We start from the raw sequence: 19,141 nt of genomic DNA on the forward strand, positions 1-19,141 counted from the left end.
CGTGAGATCATGCATGATTTTGATCCATGATTGAGACTTATTTGAAATATATGAACTAAAGGTGATAGTTCGCGTTCCCGGTGTGATAACAAGAAGAAGTGCGTTTTTGAACTCGAAGGAAATCGAGGTGGGCTTTATTCTAAACTCTCTTCTATGTGCAAATTTATGATGTTGGAGAAATAAGGGTGGATTAAACTGTTATGCCATGCCTATGAATTATTTTGGATATTGTGTGTGCCTGATGCCTAGATTGTGAGTACGCTCCATTAGGCTACAGTGGCTATATAAACGAATTCGGGTCTGAGTAGGGCCGCAAACCCTATCAAGCTAGTGTACACTGGAGATCGGGAGCTGTCCTTGCTAGTCGGCCGATCTCGTGGGCGAATAGTGTGGCCACACTTTCGTCGCACCATATGAAATGATAATTGATGAGAAAATGGGAGGTATTATTTGACTGGCCAGTCCATGATATATTTTGTGATACTCGATGCTTATCTTTAAATAAATGCAAAACCTCGAGTTCACTATGGTAAGGGTGGCATAACTATAAAATGTTTTGGCATGAGTCCACTGAGTATGCTTAAAATACTCAGCCCTGCATGTGTTTTCCCTATGTGCAGGTTGAGCGGCGATGGGCGGTCGGTGGTGTTGAGATGGTTGAATCAAATAATATGGATGGTTGGGATTTTGAGTGTAGTCGTGTCCTCATACATGGCTCCGCTTTCTCTTGGAAATGCTTCCGCTGAATATTTTGAAACTTACTATTTTAGGTTGTTTTGAACTTGCTCCTTGATTGGGAATATTGGAAATTATTGCGTTTTGTTGGAGCTACAATAAACCTTTGACTTTTGAGCTTAGTCCATTATATCTATTAAATCTTGATTCTCGTGAGTTAGCCGTTGACTTATTGCCTTGATACTTCATTAAATACTTGGTCAAATCTCTTTAAATGAAACCCTAGTCTACTTTTTTCGTCGCCTTAGGTTCGCCTAGTTAACAGTCGCCGTATTTATTATACCCTAAAAATGTCGGGCTGTTACAGTTGGTATCAGAGCCTCAGTTCTTTCCGCTCTGGACCTAAGAGTCTTGTTGAAATAAAATCTGAAATTTGGGGAAAGTGATTAAATAATATCGTCGAAGACTCAACACCACGACTCGTCTCCGCTCAACCACGAAGAATAAGGTAACCCGTATCTTTGAATATTGATTTGAATTATGAAATGTTGGAAGTTGAAGCGAATGGGAGTTGTTGTGATATTTGGAAATTTGTGTTGGAGTATAAAATGATGATTATGCATGCATGCGAAATTGCAAAGTGTGATTATGCAAATCGAATGATGAATGCTGTTATGCAAGTGATTTTGCGACCAAGATCGCTACGAATCGAATAAATGAAATTCTATATGATTTGTGATTACGTGATTGTTCGATGAACAACGTTATGAGTTGAACTTGAGCATGCTATGCTTAGTTGAAAATCGTGTTGTGATTGGAAAATTTGTATGACGATATCGAACTTGGAGGCATAAAAATGCCGAATGCGAGGCGAACGAACTTGCGAGAACGAAATTGCGAACTATCAAAATGCGAAAAATACATATATGTATATATACGAGCCTTTTGCCTCGGAAATGAAATTCTGGTCGTTCTTGATATGATATTATCTTCACACCTCCATCGTTCGACCCATACACATATACATATATATATCCATCGTACTCTCAGCATCAGTTGAAACCTTATACACTATTGATATTTTCTTCGATCCTTGTTCTGATGCTGAGATTTCTTTTGTAGATGCCTAATCAGTATTACGCACCGATGCGCGACCGTTATGCGAAGAACAAGGTTTTCCCTGTCGAAACCTACCAAGAGTTTGAGTGGGATGGAAAGTCCTTTCTCCTAACCTACGTCACTGAATTCTACGATCGTTGGATGGATGCATACGCGTATGGAGGAGTTACCCATCACGCGGGGATCTCGAGATTGATCCACAGCCTGCCTTCTCCATGGAGCGAATGGACTGCTCAAGCTGCGATACCGTTTACGTGGTTTAGTCCGCCCGAGTACAAGCCTCGAGGCGATATGATCGGCTTGATTGGAGTGCTACTCCCCGCCATGGCAGCTGCAAGGGACGGACCGCCGCTTAGTCCCTTAGCGCACAAGTATCCGCCGAGTCAAGCCTGTCGATGGAGATATCGTCGTGATAAGGGGCCGCACGTTGATCGTGTCCCTACTAAACCAAGGCTTAGGGCTCATGCGTCTAACCCGTTGGTCATAAATGGGAATGTGGAGGACATGCGTGCGATAACCCCTCCGCCCCCGGATGTTGGTGGATCAAGCGAGGACGAGGAACCTTACGAGGAAGGACATGATTTGGACATGGGAAATGTTGATGAGGATGAGGACCCCGAAGAGGATATGAACGATATCGACTAGGAGTGATAGTCGTGGAAAACATTGTTTTGCTTCCCCCATAATTTTTGAATATTTTTTTTTTTGCTAAACTTTTGTAGTACCTTTCTATTTCTTTTGCTCTTTTTGAATTCCGTTGATACTAAGACCTCTTTGAGGCAACGTTTTGATTAATATGCTATGGGGAGAATTTTTTTTTACTCACTACCTTATAATGTGATGGATTTCCATATTGTTATTCTCTTGCCATTGAGAAAATTGTCTATCACTATGTTATCATACCATCATATCATCACACCACTATCTTTGAATACCTTATTGCGCCCTATACTTGCCACTTGAATTGCATAAGTGCCTCTTGATTACAATTACCTTGTTGATAAGGACCAATGATTCTTTTGATACCCTATGGTGCAACCGATTTTGTGATGCTTTGACACTACTTGTGAAATTCACCTATGTGACGAACTTTTTCTTGGCCATATGCACCAAAACAATTGTCCTATGCACCTTGTTATACCACGCGACTGTTGTTAGAATCTTGAGAATAATCCGTGTATTGATAAATCAGAATGCCGCCGAGACGCCATAACCGTCAACCCACACCTCCGCCTTCGAGCGAGGAGAGTGTGACGCAGTCAATTCAGACACCGCCGCCTCCCCCACCCCCGGTTAATCGGGAAATAGTGAAGCTGTTCTTGGAACAGAAACCACCTGTTTTTGATGGACTTGGAGAACCAGCCAAGGCCGAATCATGGATCCGCGCGATAGAGCGTATCTTCGCAATCTTGGGATGCAATGATAGGGAACGGATGAGTTGCGTTACTCACCAACTAATCGAAGCAGCCGACTTTTGGTGGGATACTAGAACGAAGACCTTGACGCGAGATCAAGTAGAAGCAATGACGTGGGAAGATTTCAAGACTGAATTGTACAACAAGTATGTGCCGAAGAGCTACCGGAAAGCGAAGGCATCCGAGTTCCACAATCTGACTCAAGGACGCATGACTGTGACCGAGTACGATCGAGCGCTCAACAGCATGACCCGATACGCCCCTGATCAAGTCGACACTGACGAGAAGTTGTTCGACAAGTTCGGTGAGGGACTAAGGTCCGAGATAAAGATGTCGTTGGCCAGTCGAGGGAGACTCACCTACGCTAAAGCTTTGGCACTCGCATTAGATATTGAAGCCGCAATGCCTAGAGAGAGAAAAAAGGAGAACTCTACACCGTCCCTGCCCCCATCACATCACTCCCGGGAAAAGAGAAAGTGGGAGGATTCTAGGAATTTCTACGATGGGAAGCGACACCAGTCGAATCAGCATCGATCCCAGCACGGAGGAGGGCAACATACGTCTAGCCAGAGAGGAGAGTATCGACCCAGGGCACCGCAGTGCAATGTGTGCTCTAAGTACCATTTCGGAGAATGCCGATATCAGAACGTCGTCAAGTGCTACACCTGCGGAGGAAACGGCCACTACTCTAGGGAGTGTGCGAATAACAAGGTAGGATCGGGATCAAGGCAGAACGATCAAGGATCCCGTCAGCAATTGAGGGCGCCGCAAAGTGAACCACGAGGAAATCGCGACCAATCGTCGCGGCAGCAACAACCTCACCGCCCAAGACTTCCTCCACAAGCTAGAGCGTTCGCGTTGGAGCAAAAGAAGCCGAAGAAAGAACAAGATGAACGCGAGAAAGGAAATTTGACAGGTATGGGCGAAATTCTCAACACCCCTGTTGTTGTGTTGTTTGATACGGGCGCGTCGCACTCGTTTATATCTGAATTATGTGTGCACACTTTGGGCTTGCCTACTAGCGAATCTGAACATAGAATGATGGTGTCCTCACCAGTAGGAGGAATGATAGAAATATCTAGAACGTGCTCGAACATAGAAATTGTTATGGGAGAACTTAAGTTAGTCGCTCACGACTTGCAAATTATGGCGATGAGAGATACCGACGTGATCCTAGGAATGGACTGGTTGGCCGCGAATTTCGCGACGATTCGATGTAAGGAGAGGCAAATATCCCTACAAGCTCCGGGAAAAGAACCTATCGTGTATCATGGCATCTCGAGGAACCGACGAACCGCGATGATGAGAAAGGGGCGATCTGCCTATCTCGTCTATCTTCACGGCGATGAGAATGATGGAAGAAGAGTGGAAGACGTCGCTGTTGTACGGGAATTTCCAGATGTTTTCCCCAAAGTATTACCTGGACCACCGCCAGATCGACAATTGGAGTTCACCATCGATCTCGAGCCGGGAGCCGCACCTGTATCTAAGGCACCGTATCGAATGGCGCCTAAGGAATTGAAGGAACTCAAGATACAACTCCAAGAGCTCATGGACCTAGGTTTTGTTAGGCCTAGTGTTTCACCGTGGGGCGCACCAGTTCTTTTCGTAAAAAAAGAAGGATGGATCGATGAGGATGTGCATCGACTATAGGGAGCTAAACAAGTTGACTCTTAAGAACAAGTATCCACTGCCGAGGATCGATGACTTGTTCGATCAGCTTCGAGGAGCCGGAGTGTTTTCAAAGATGGACTTGAGGTCCGGATATCACCAGCTACGAGTTCGAAGGGAGGATATACCCAAAACTGTGTTTCGCACAAGATATGGCCACTACGAGTTTGTGGTGATGCCGTTTGGATTGACGAATGCCCCAGCGGTATTCATGGATTTGATGAACCGGGTTTTCCACCCGTACTTGGATAAATTCATCTTGGTGTTTATCGATGACGTTTTAGTCTACTCGAGGAACGAGAAGGAGCACGAGGAGCATCTACGAATCGCTTTAGAGACTTTGAGAAACGAGAAGCTATACGCCAAATTCAGCAAGTGTGAATTTTGGCTGAAAGAAGTAAACTTTCTTGGACATATTGTATCACCGGAAGGAATCAGAGTGGACCCCGCCAAAGTTGAAGCCGTGCAACAATGGAAGTCACCATCAACCCCAAACGAGATTCGGAGTTTCCTAGGCTTGGCAGGATACTACCGAAGGTTTATAGAAGGGTTCTCCAAGATAGCGAGACCAATGACACAACAACTTAAGAAGGGAGTCAAGGTGAATTGGACCCCAGAGTGTGAAGCAAGCTTTCAACTCTTGAAGGAGAAGTTGACAACCGCGCCAGTGTTAGCCGTGCCCGAGTCTGGAGTGAATTACGTAGTATACACCGATGCTTCGAAGGTTGGACTAGGATGCGTGTTGATGCAAAACAACAAGGTGATCGTCTACGCGTCACGACAGTTGAGACCACATGAGTTGAACTATCCAACACACGATTTGGAGTTAGCAGCAGTGGTACATGCCCTAAAGATTTGGAGGCATCATCTCTACGGAGTTAGATGTGAAATCTTTACGGACCACAAAAGCTTGAAATATTTCTTCGAGCAGAAGGACTTGAACATGAGACAACGAAGATGGCTCGAACTAGTGAAGGACTACGATTGTGGTATCAATTACCACCCCGGCAAAGCAAATGTGGTGGCAGATGCTTTGAGCCGAAAGGATCATTCGCAACTAGCTTTCCTGACGGAAGAGGAAAGTTTGATACGAGAGTTTAGTAAAATGCGATTGGAAGTGATAAGGGCACCTGAAACGGTGGAAAGACGAATCGCCACCTTAGTGGTAGAGCCAGATTTGAAAACGAGGATCGTTGCAGCGCAACGAATGGATGCGAAACTCGAAGAGATTCGAGTGGAAGTGAGAACGGGCAAATCTGGAAGTTTTAGTGAAGAGTCCGATAATGCTCTCATCTTTGAAGGAAGACTATGCGTGCCCGACAATGAGGAACTTAAGAACGAGATCATGAGCGAAGCTCATGAGACTCCATACACTGCTCACCCTGGAAGTACGAAGATGTACCAAGACTTGAAGAAGTCATTTTGGTGGAATGGCATGAAGAAGGATATCGCGACATTTGTGGAGCGTTGCTTAGCCTGCCAACAGGTGAAGGCTTTACATCATCGACCGTACGGAAAATTACAACCGTTGGAAATACCCGAGTGGAAGTGGAATCACATCACCATGGATTTCGTGACGGCCTTGCCAAAGACTCTCAAAGGAAACACCGCGATTTGGGTGATTGTAGATCGACTCACCAAATGTGCGCATTTCATACCAATTCCGATAACTCATGGATCGGATAGACTAGCTCGAATCTACATACGAGAAATCGTGCGATTGCAAGTAGTCCTAGTGACGATTACGTCTGATCGTGACCCGAAGTTCACGTCAAAATTTTGGATTAGTCTACAGCGCGAGCTTGGAACACGATTGAATTTTAGCACAACGTTTTACCCGCAGTCCGATGGACAATCCGAGAGGACGATACAAACTCTCGAGGATATGCTCGACCGAGGCGGAAGTTGGGAGACCGCATTACCGTTGATCGAATTCGCTTACAACAACAGTTTCCAGGCAACGATTAACATGGCGCCGTATGAAGCATTATATGGAAGAAAGTGTAGATCACCACTCTACTGGGATGAAGTTGGCGAGCGAAGGGTACTTGGACCCGATGCAGTCGAGGAGATGATTGAAATCGTTCGACAAATTCGTGTGAGAATGAAGGAAGCCCAGAATAGACAAAAGTCTTACGCTGACGTCCGACGGACTGACTTACAATTTCAAGAACAAGACAGACCGTGAACACCCACTTCTACACTCTCCTAGCTCTAGTTCTAGTTCCATACTTCAAATTTTCATTTTCGACTGCTGCGCACTTGGACATGGAGGATTCTGGCCACCGTGGTTCTCATCGTCATCATTGTTATTTTGCTGTGTAACACCGCCTTGTGGAGGCGAAGAAACAATCTTATCTGCTTTCGTTTAAAACTTGTTGGTTTTTAGTTCGCAACTCTAGTTTCTTACTTTGATCTACTGGATTCAGACCCATTTCTAGTTATTATGAAAGTTTATGTTTGCTTTTGGTTGGATATCTCTGAGTTTATGTTCATCTCTTGTTTTTAGCTTTCGTTCTTTGTTTGTTGTTGGATGTTTGGAGCTGAGATCTGTTGGTTTGTTGTTGGAGGTTGGGGATTTGCATATGGAGATGTTTGGATTTGTTGAATCTTGGTGTTTCGGAGTTGAAGTTTCGTATATTTGGTGCTTGATGTTTACGTTGTGCATGAGTATGGCTATTTACTTTCTGTTTTTGCATCCTTTAGGTCCAGTAGCGTAGATCTGTTAGTTTAGGCTTTAATTTCTCGTTTTAAGTCTAGATCTAGAGTTTGCTCTGTTTTCATGGTGTTTAATACTTTTTTTTCTCTGCTATTCTCGTTTGATTCCCGAAGAAGATGAAGTTGTTGGTAGTTAGAACCAGATCTGCTTTATGTCAGTACTTTTCTGCATGTACTTTACTTTTTCTGCATATCTGCTAGACCTGTCAGTACGACCTACTTTGTCTCTTTTACCTTTCTGCATGCTTTTCCAGACCTTGGTAGTTTAAGGAAACTTGTCTTGCTTTTTGCTTTATGCTTGTGATACGACCTTACTTGGTGGACCTATGACGAGAGCCATGACGAGGCGGCTTCGGGATGGACTCGCAACTTTCATTCAAAAGTCCAAGCGGGAGGAGCCTAGGAGGACGGATGAGCCAAAGTTGAGGATCGTGCTGAAGAACGAGGGCCGGCCGGAGATTTCAGAAGAAACGCCCGGGTCGGGCGTTTTCACATGTGAAAATCGCCCGACCGGGCGAATTGCCTGAGGACGCGAGGAGGACGCCCGGCCGGGCGTTTCGCGCGCCCGGCTCAGTGTGGAAATTCGCCCGGGAACAGGGAAAACGCCCGGGCCGGGCGTTTTGGCCTGTGAAAAACGCCCGACCGGGCGATTCTGCCGTTTTTAGATTTTGTGGGCCAACTTTCTATTTTTGGACCCTTAGTATAAAAACCTCTTGATGTTATTCCATTTCCTTAGATTTTTGCTGAATTAAAGTTTCTACCCTAGAGAGTTTCCTCTTTGAGGATTGTATCCAATTCCTTCCTTGAAGGTTGCTTGTTTCCATCTTTGATTGATTCAAGTAGAGGTATGCATCAATGGAGTGTATCCATTGAGTAGTGGAGCCAAGGGGTGATAGAGCTAATGAAAGTTGCCTAGGGTTGTCTCCATCTTTTTGGTTAAGGTCCTATGGTTGTAGCTCTCTTATCTCATCTTTATACACATGCTTTCCATTCCAAATCTTCCATCCATTCTTGTTTAGATTCAATTTTTGTTGGTTGGATCTTTATTATCTTGTGTCTTGTGTTGATAAATTGAAAATCAATCTCACAAAAATAGTTAGATCAAGCATCATTAATTGGGTAATCCTTGGGAAATGGATCATAAAATACATGGATCCACATCAGCTTGTTTGCCCAAATTAGGAAAGCCTTTCTAGTTAAGTTTACCCCAGCTGTCTCAGAACTTAAAAATATCTCAGTTTCTCCGAGTCATGTATGTTCCGTACGCTTTCGTTTCTTAGACCCAGTAGATAGAGTAAAGTTCTTCTGATCCTTTAGACCAAATAGGTAGATTAAAGTTTTATTTCTCTCTCAGACCCAGTAGTTTTAAGTTCTCGACCCACAAAAATTGTGTGGCAGCAGCCAACCCCTTTTCCCAAAACATCCTCAAATGCAGTTTCGTAACACCTACTTCCTCGTGGGATCGATCCTTTACTTCCCTGTGCTAAATTGTAGTATAGTGGGTTGAGTTTTTTTGAAGGGACAGAGTGCACCCAACGACCCCTTTCTGATAAGTTTCATGATCTTCTACCCTCTGAAGTCTAGTCGAATCCTCTGGACCTGTTAGATCGAGTGACACATATCACGCCGCACCTGCACTGCACTCAAGAGCTCTGTCAAAATGGCGCCGTTGCCGGGGATTGCATGGTGTTATTTGTGTGTTTGCGAATGTTTTGGTGTAAATAGTTTATTTACTATGTTTTCTTTTGTTTCTTTTTTCAGTTTATGAACAGGAGCTACCGGTTCGGACACTGGAACAACTCACTTGGTTGGAGGAGCGCCCAGACTAGTTGGCGGGTCAAGGAAGCTATATTCCCAGTTACCACCAGATCGGGGCTTACGACAGGGGATCCAGTTCACCTGAGTTCGGAGAGCGACGAGGAGTCAACTTCGTCAGTAAAGAAAGAACCAAAGTCAACCTCAGAAACAGAGGAGGAAAGTGTTGAAGGTATGGCCAACGCGGGCGACGACGATCCGGAGATCGGCTGGCTCACTGCCCATTTAGATGGCGAGCCTGCCCAGGCCATCGTCTCCAACCAGCGCCAGAGGGCGATCGACATCAAAACTAATGTGCTGGGTATTTTACCAAATTTCTCGGGTCGGAGGAATGAGTGTCCATATGAATTCCTCAATGAGTTCAGTAAGCTTTGCAGTATTCAGAAGAGGCCCAACGATGCAACAGAGGAGGATTACCGACTACGCGCGATCCCGTTTGCGCTGAAGGGGGAGGCTAACACGTGGTTATTAAGGTTGCCTCCCGATTCGATCCATACGTGGAAGGACTTCAAGTTGGAATTTCTGGATTACTTTTTCCCTTCTAACAAAACAAATGCTCTTAAGAAGGAGATCCAAGAATGCAAGCAGGAGTATGATGAATCGTTGAGCCAATACTGGTCCAGATTTAAGGGGTTGCTCGACGCTTGCCCAAACCACCGGATGATGGAAGCCGAAACCTACTATCTATTCTATGAAGGGGCAAAACCTGAGTCCAAAGATCTGATGAATACCGCTAGTGGAGGAAATTTCACCAAGAGAAAGGTGAGCGAGGCCCGAGAGATACTGGGAAGATTAATTGATGCAAAAAAGGCATACGATTCACCTCGTACCATCCTAAGGAGAGGAAGTGCGGATGCAGTCACAGTGCAAAATGAAGAAAGGATGGATGCCCGAGTGGATGCAAGGATGGATGTTAGAATGGAGCAGCTGGAGAAGACTATCCTAACTGCCCTAGGGAAGAACGATTCACCGGGTCCAACAGAGAAAGAAAAACAAGCACTGGGTCCAGAGGATGGTTACAATTATTGCGGATCTCAAGGAGGGATGGATTGTCCAGCCCATATAAATGCGGTAGGAAATTGGAACCAAAATAATCAAGGCAACAATTGGAACCAGTGGAGAATCAAAGACGCTCCATGGAGGGACAATCCATGCTTCAGGTGGTCCGAGGGGAATCAAAACCCTCAACTCCAGATCACTAACTCAGAAGGAAACCAAGGGAACCAACCCAACTGGTCCGGAAGGAATCAAGAGGGGCAGGGCAACTGGAATCAAGGAGCACAAGGTAATTGGAGTCAGGGAGGTCAAGGAAATCAATCCAGCTGGAACAATAGGAACCAAAATAACCAGGGAAGCTCATATGTACCCCCACACCAGAGGAACAACAACTATCAGGGGCCAGGGAATCAGTACAACAATAACCAAGGAGGTCAAGGAAACTTTCGCCCGCATCAAGGGGGTGGACCAAATCATGGTCAAGGGCCAAGTGGCAGTCAACAGAACACTCGGACCCAGAGGAATCTGGATGATATGGTCCATGACCTAGTGAATTCTCAACAGCACATGCAAAACAACTTGGTGGCAAACAATGACGTGGTCCACAAGCTCCAGGATGCTCAGCAGGAACACAAGGCCGCAATGGATCTGATGTCGAAGCAATTATCTCAGATCGCAATGAAGCGAAGGATTCCAGCCTCAGTAAAACCACCAGAAAGGGCAAATATCAGCCAAGTTACCCTGAGATCCGGGAAAGCATATGAAGGACCCAAGATGAAGGTAAATGATGAAACGCCAGTGCCAATGAGCAAGGATGTTATCCACCCGGTCCAGCAAAAAGAAGAAGTTAGGGCAGAGGATGATATCCAAGCCGGTGACTTGGGAGGATCGTTACCTCGAATGGCTGACCCATTTTTCTTAGACCCGGAGCCTGAGGTAGAAACTGACAAAGAGAAAGGAGAGGCGGAAGAGCCCTCTAAGGAAGATCCGACCAACGCAACAAAGAGGGTTAAACCTTTTCCCTACCGAGGGGATGCCAAGAAGAAAAAGGACAACCCCGTGGATTTCATGGAGATCTTTGGAAAGCTGGAGATCAATCTCCCGTTCCTGGAGGCTATGAAGCTGCCCCCGTTCAATAAATTCATTAAGGAGTTCATTGCGGGCAAGGCAAAATCCGATGGAAAGATCATGATCGGGGAGAATGTATTTGCAGTGATTCAAAAGAGGATAATGTCGTCAAAGCAAACTGACCCAGGTATGTTTACCTTACCTATCACTATAGGAGGTGTCAAAGTCGAGCATGCTATGTGTGATCTAGGTGCATCTATTAATGTGTTGCCGCTTTCCATATATAAAAAACTGGTAGGAGCAAGAATGACCGATACGAAAGTAGTGATACAGTTAGCTGATAGATCATGCATTAGCCCTGAAGGAGTGCTAGAAAATGTGATAGTTAAAGTTCATGATTTTCTATACCCTGCCGATTTCCATGTGATTAAGATGAGTGAAAACGAAACTGCTGAGTCTAGTGGCGTTCTTTTAGGAAGACCATTTTTGAGGACCGCTAAGACTATAATTGATGTTTTTGATGGAACCATCTGTTTAGATTACAATGGGGAAAAATTCACTTTTAGTATTGATGAAGCTATGAGGAAACCACTTGACGTGGAAAACCTCCATTTTGTTGATGTGATTAACCCCCTGGTCCAGGAGTTTCTTGAGACCGAGCTATTGCAGGAACAGGCTGATACCTCGGAAATGACTGAATCTATGAGGAAAGAAGTTGCAGGATGGTGTGAAGCAGTTATTAAGCAAGGGCTATCTGATGAGGAAATCACAAAGTCAATAATGGATTTCTGTGGCAAGACAGGATCCCCTGGGTCCAAGGGATCAGTCCAACTGGCCAGTGTGGAAAAGTTGCCAGAGTTGGACGAGCGGGTCAAGAAAGGAATGGAGAAGAATCCGTTGCCACCTGAAGTACCCCCTCCAAAGAAAGAGTTGAAAAACCTTCCCTCCTGGTCTGAAATATGCCTACTTGGGCGAAGGCGAATCTCTGCCTGTCATAATCAACAGCCTTCTGACCCAGGAGCAGGAAGTCAAGCTATTGGAAGTGCTGGGGAGGAACCAGAAAGCAATAGGGTGGACTCTATCTGACCTAGTGGGGATCAGTCCCGATCTATGTATGCATCATATCCGTTTGGAAGAAGGAGCCAAGGCACACCGGGATCTCCAAAGGAAACTCAACCCCAACATGAGAGAGGAAGTCTTAAAGGAAGTATTGAAGCTGCTGGCCCTGGGAATCATATACTCCATTCCCGATAGTGAGTGGGTGAGTCCTGTCCACATGGTGCCGAAGAAATCAGGAATACAAGTAGTCAAGAATGACCGCAACGAGCTTGTGCCCACAAGGTTAGTCACGGGGTGGAGAATGTGCATAGACTACCGGAAACTTAATGCGGCCACACGCAAGGATCATTTCCCGCTACCCTTCATCGACCAAATGCTGGAGAGGTTGGCGGGAAAGCAATACTTCTGCTTTCTAGATGGCTACAGTGGATACTTCCAAATTTATGTCAATCCGGAGGATCAGGAGAAGACCACATTTACCTGCCCCTTTGGAACATACGCCTACCGGAGAATGCCTTTTGGTCTGTGCAACGCACCTGGGACATTTCAGCGATGCATGATGAGCATTTTCTCGGATCTACTGGAGGACTGTATAGAAATTTTTATGGATGATTTCACCGTTTATGGAGATTCTTTCGAGACGTGCCTGGGGCACCTAGATGTTGTTTTGGAGAGATGCAGGAAGAAGAACCTGGTGCTGAACTATGAGAAATGCCACTTTATGGTCAAGGAAGGGATAGTACTGGGACATATTGTATCTGAGAGGGGCATCGAGGTAGATCAAGCAAAAGTGGAGGTGATCTCTAAGCTTCCACACCCAACGAATCAGAAGGAAATTCGAGGATTCTTGGGGCATGCAGGGTTCTACCGAAGGTTCATTAAGGACTTCGCAAAGATCGCCCAACCCTTAACAAGACTACTCCAGAATGAGGTGGAATTTGAGTTTGACGATAAGTGTAAAAAAGCCTTCCAGCTACTCAAGGATCGTCTGGTCACAACTCCGATAATCCGCTCACCCAACTGGGATTATCCCTTCGAGGTAATGTGCGATGCGAGTGACTTTGCAGTAGGAGCAGTGCTGGGCCAAAGGATCGAAGGAAAGAGTTATGTCATATTTTATGCCTCGAAGACTCTCAACCAGGCCCAGAAGAACTATGACACCACCGAGAAGGAAATGCTAGCTGTGGTGTACTCGTTCGAAAAATTTCGGCCATATCTACTGGGGTCGAGGGCAATAGTGTTCACTGACCATGCAGCCATTAAGTATCTCCTAGCCAAGAAGGAATCAAAGCCAAGGCTAATCCGATGGGTGCTGCTATTGCAAGAGTTCGACTGGGAAGTCAGAGATAAAAGAGGAACCGAGAATAGAGTGGCTGACCATTTAAGCAGAATTACCCAGGGAGAAGATGAGGAAGCCGTCCCTGATGCTTTTCCAGAGGAGCACTTGTATTACTTAGGGGAATCCACTAGACCAATCAGATGGGTAGCAGTGTTAGCATTAACTGGGCCCGAGGAGTCAGAGAAACGGAAAGGCAAGCCGAATGACGAGCCTTGGTTCGCGGACCTGGCAAATTATTTAGTTACTGGAGAATTACCTACCGCACAAGAAATCACTAGGGCCCAGAGGATGAAGATTAAAAGTGATTCCAAGTACTACTTTTGGGATGACCCATACCTCTGGAAGATGGGTCCAGATCAAGTGATAAGAAGGTGTATTCCAGAGTGGGAGCAAAGAGACGTACTAAACCACTGCCATGCACTAGCGTGTGGTGGCCATTTCGGCCCAAGGAAAACGGCAAGAAAGGTTCTGGATAGCGGTTTCTACTGGCCTTCGTTGAATAGGGATGCTTATGAGTTCTGCCAGAATTGTAACAGGTGCCAACTGACCGAAGGGATTTCTTTGAGAGATGAGATGCCACAGACTCCTATAATAGTCTGCGAGATCTTTGATGTTTGGGGCATGGACTTCATGGGCCCATTTCCATCCTCGTATGGAAACACGTATATATTGGTTGTTGTGGATTACGTGTCCAAGTGGATAGAGGCCAAGGCTACAAGCTCAAGCGATGCGAAGGAAGTCTCAAAGTTCCTAAAGGCCAATATATTCAACCGATATGGCGTGCCCCGAGCGATCATCTCAGACCAAGGGACTCACTTCTGTAATAGGACGATTGAAGCATTGATGAGAAAATATGGAGTCCACCATCGGTTATCTACTCCGTATCATCCCCAGTCAAATGGGCAGGCTGAAATCTCAAATCGAGAGATCAAGGGCATCCTAGAGAAGACGGTGAATACCTCAAGGAAGGACTGGAGCAAGCGTCTGGGTGATGCCCTCTGGGCCTACAGAACCGCTTACAAAACACCAATAGGAATGTCACCCTATAGATTGGTATTTGGAAAAATGTGCCACCTGCCCGTGGAGATAGAGCACAAAGCGTATTGGGCAGTCAAGGAAATGAATATGAAGGCTCATGCCTGTGAGGAAGAGAGGAAGATGCAACTGCAGGAGCTAGAGGAATTGAGGCTGGAGTCATATGATTCGGCCATGTGGTATAAGGAGAGGACCAAACTCTGGCACGACAAAAACCTTCGGGTCAAGGAGCTGAAGGTCGGGCAGAAAGTACTCATTTTTCAGTCAAAACTCAAGCTCATGCCTGGAAAGCTGAAGTCCAAATGGATCGGGCCCTACACAATCGTTGGCATTCGACCACATGGAGCATTGGAAATTCAGGGAGTCAATGCTAACTCTGTTCCTTTCCTAGTTAACGGTCATAGAGTGAAAGTGTTTAGAGATAGTTTGGAGTTGTGTGAAGTGGAAGAAATTCCACTCCACACACCTTCCACTATTGCCTAGTAAACCATGTTTAAATACTCTTCGGGAATTACTGGGTCAGGTAGATAGGGTAAAAATTTTCGATCAGATGACTGGACCAAGTTAATTCCCAAGAATATTTAAACATTTAGGTGTAAATAACAAGAATAAGTTTTTTTATGAAAATACAAAAAAATATATATATATGCTTTTAAAACGCCAAAAGATTTTGAAAATTCTGATCGTCTGTGGAAATGCACAAGTGTGAAAGGCTCATCTCTTTGACCCAGACGTTCAGCAAATTTCGTTATTTTTACTAAGTATTTTGAATTACCAGGTCAGAGGGAAGTGAGAAAAATCAGGGGGAAGTTTGAATTTTGAATTTCAAAAAGCTGGCGAGGCGTACGGTTGCTTGCGCCAGAGACGCGACCATTCGCCTGCAGCCAATCATGATATTCCTTTTCTTATTTTATTTTATTTTATTTTTCTTTTCCTTTTATTTCTTTTATTTTCCTTTTATTTTCTTGTTCCTAAAATAACTTCCTTAAGAAAACTAATTAACTTCCCCCACCTAAAATTATTTTCTCATAACTCACCATTCCCAAACTTTTCTTTCTCTCTGCAGATCCGAGAACCATCAAACCCACCGCCATCAACCACCGCCGTAAAACACCGCCGTAGACAAAGATGCAAAAAAACCGGCTTCACGCTCAACCCGCGGGAAGAACCCACCGAAAGGAAAGACCAGGAAGAAGGTGACGGAGGCGATGAGTTCGGCTCCCACGACCGAGAAAATACCCACGCCGCCACCAGAAGAAAACCCCACTCCGCCGGAAGTTCCGCAGCCTATACCGACCGAAGTGCAACCAAAGCAAAACATCGGACAAGACAACCCCGCCGAGGCGAAATCCGACGAAGCGGAACCGGATCCCGAGGAAATCATACAAGAATTCATGAGGAAGTACGGGAAAGGGCCGAAGGCGAGCAAATTTTTTGCACAAATGTCGGAGGCATGCCGGAAACAAGAAGAGGTAATTCCTGCCCTAACCCCACTTACAATTCCACCAAGACCCCAAACATTAATCGAAACACTCACTGCACAATCCTTACCCACACACCCCGAAAACCCCCAAATTTTACCCGAAACCCTAACTCAAGAGACGAACCCCCCACACACTATTCCTCAAACAGAAACTGAGCCCCATGCCGAACCCTCTGTAAATATAGAAGAAACTGATGCTGAGGAGGGTGATAGGATGGATATGGAGGAATTAGAGAGAGAGGAGGGAGGGGGTAGTCTAGGTGAGCAAGAAGAAACACCGGATGTAAGAGGCCGCTGGGTCAGGGGATGAAAGGGAAAAAGAGGAGGGTGAAGATGGTGGGGAGGGTGACAAAGTAGAGGAGGTGGAGCAAGAGGAAACAGGGGATGTGGAAGAGACGGAGGAACAAGGTGTTGAGGAGACTGAGGATGATGAAAAGGGTAATGAGGGTAGCGTAGGTGAAGAAGGTGAGGCAGTTGTTGACAAGGAGGCTGAGAAGGAAGGTGAGAGTGTTGATGAGGGAGTTGCTGAGAAGGAGACAGAGGAGGAAGAGAATGCTAAAGGAGAGGATGTTGAGAATGAGGAAGAAAGAGACGGCGATGAGCAAGATGCCGAGAAAGTTTGTGAAGAGATCGAGCCTGACATCCTCGTGGTGGACAATACGACTACTGATGACCAAGTAACTCCGACGGACGAGAGGATGACGAGGAGGCAATTCCGTCTGAATAAAAAGCAAGTGGATGAAGCAGAGGCAGGCAGGTCCAAGCGCCTGAGGCTGGAAGATATAGAGGAGACTGGGGATGATATCCCCCTGGTCCAAGAAACGCTACCAGCCGAGGAGGATATCTCTCTGGAGGCCCTGGAGACGAGATATGAGGCGGAAAGAAAGAGGAAGGGTAAGCATGCTGCTAAGCCCCAACAGAAGAAATCTCGCCCCGCAAACACCACTGTGGTAATTAGCGAGCCGGAGGCGATCCGTGTGCCGTTTGCCCATCTAAATGAAGAAGAAGAGGCTGAGATACCAGCCATGGAGGAGAGCCCGTTCGAGACGATGGAGGTCCTTGTGACCAAAAGATTGTTGGAAGCCATGGTCTAGTTTGAGGACCCAAAGCTGCAGAAGGCGTGCGATGGCCGAGCCACGAATGGAAAGTCGGCAAAATCCGAAAAGAAGCTGTGCCTCTCGGACCTAGAGGAACTGGGAGTGGAGAAAAAGTTCATCTCCTACTTCAAAAGCATAGGGTTTGAGTGGCTTCTCAACCACAGCAATGCGGAGGTGCCGGTGGCTCTGGCCAATGAGTTCTTCACATCATTCAAGTTCAAACAATCTACGGATCTCGATGCGGACACAATCTCTTTCAGGATATTCAACGAGGAGATGGAGATGAGTATGAGGGAGTGGTCGTTGAGACTGGGACTACTGACACCCGAGGAGGAGGAAGAAGGAGCGTGGAATGAGAGAGAGATCGGCGCACCCAAGTATACAGCTGGCTTCGATGCTGAGGAGGCCTGGAGGATGGTTGCCCACAAGAAGGTGGCCAAGTTCAAGACAAGCACATCAAAGGGGATAAACATCACTGACCCTGTACTCCGATTGGCACAAGTATATATCGGGTACAATCTCTTGGGTCAAGTGGGTGCAACCCTCACTACTCCAGAGCTGTATTTCATGTGGTGCATGCTGAACAACGTGAAGGTCCACCTCGGGTACTGGACTGCCTATGCATGCCAGAGAGTCAGAACTCACTCCGACCGCCATCTCTACACGTGCAACTTGCTGGGAGCATATCTCCAGAGGAATGTGTCAATGAAAATAGCCGACTCGGTAGCCAACCTGCCAATGTGTAGCGACCCAGGATACTTCGATCTCCCGTTCTTCTTCAACAAGGGATTGACAATAATGAAGGATGGCGTGTTGAGATTTTACAAAGTGGGGAAAGCTGATGGAGTGAGGATAAAGACCGAGAAAGCGGATGAAGAAGGTGATAAGAAGGTGGCAGACGAAGGGTGGCAGACGAGAATGGAGGAGACAATGTTGAAACTAGGAGCAAATACGGTGCAGCAACAGGAGATCTTGCTGAAGTTGCACCAAGAGGCGGTAGCTCAGAGGGAGATGATGGCCGCGCAAGCTGACAAGATGGATCAGGCCGTGGAGACAATGATGAAGATGGTCACTATGGTTGACCAAAAGATCCTCTGGGCCCAGCAGCAGCGCATGCCTCCCAAGTTGCCCACAGACTCTAGGCAACTGACTCCGGGAGTCACCCCAGAGAAGCCAGCCTCCGGCGCCCAGGGAATGCCACCAGAGAAGAAGAGAAAGGACAGCGAGACTACCACCAGGTGTACTAGAAAAGAAGATGAAGGACAGTGAGACCACCACCAGCGTACCAGTGAAGAAGGATACCCCCAGGCCAGGGGAACAGAAGGCCAAGAAGGATGATGAACCAAAGCCCAGCCAGAAGAAAGCAAAGACGGTGCCCAAGAAGTCTGGTCCCACGGGGGACCAGAGCCAGAATTGACCCCCCCCCCCAACCAAGTAATTTTAAATTTCAGTTTTTTTTATGTCTTTTTATGTTTTAGTTCGTTTTTTTTACAAAGCATGCCCGTTTTTTTTATGTGTCTGTGAATATTTGTGTTATCTTTATGTATATATGTGTTAGCTATCTTCTCCCACTGATAAGTCGTATTCTAAGCCTTGGTTACTGGTCAGTATGTCGTGAAAATGCATGTATTATCTGCAAAACAGTTGCTCA

The 19,141-nt window shown here is 46.1% G+C and overlaps 1 protein-coding gene across 1 annotated transcript; it reads left to right on the forward strand.

Moving 5' to 3' along the window:
• The first annotated feature begins 2,987 nt into the window (after nt 1-2,987).
• On the forward strand, nt 2,988-4,862 carry LOC125189926. Its single transcript, XM_048087144.1, has one exon. The coding sequence runs from the start codon at nt 2,988-2,990 to the stop codon at nt 4,860-4,862; it is 1,875 nt and encodes a 624-aa protein (XP_047943101.1).
• Nucleotides 4,863-19,141: the final 14,279 nt, after the last annotated feature.

Source organism: Salvia hispanica, chromosome 5 (genome assembly GCF_023119035.1).
Source record: "Salvia hispanica cultivar TCC Black 2014 chromosome 5, UniMelb_Shisp_WGS_1.0, whole genome shotgun sequence".
NCBI lineage: Eukaryota > Viridiplantae > Streptophyta > Magnoliopsida > Lamiales > Lamiaceae > Salvia > Salvia hispanica.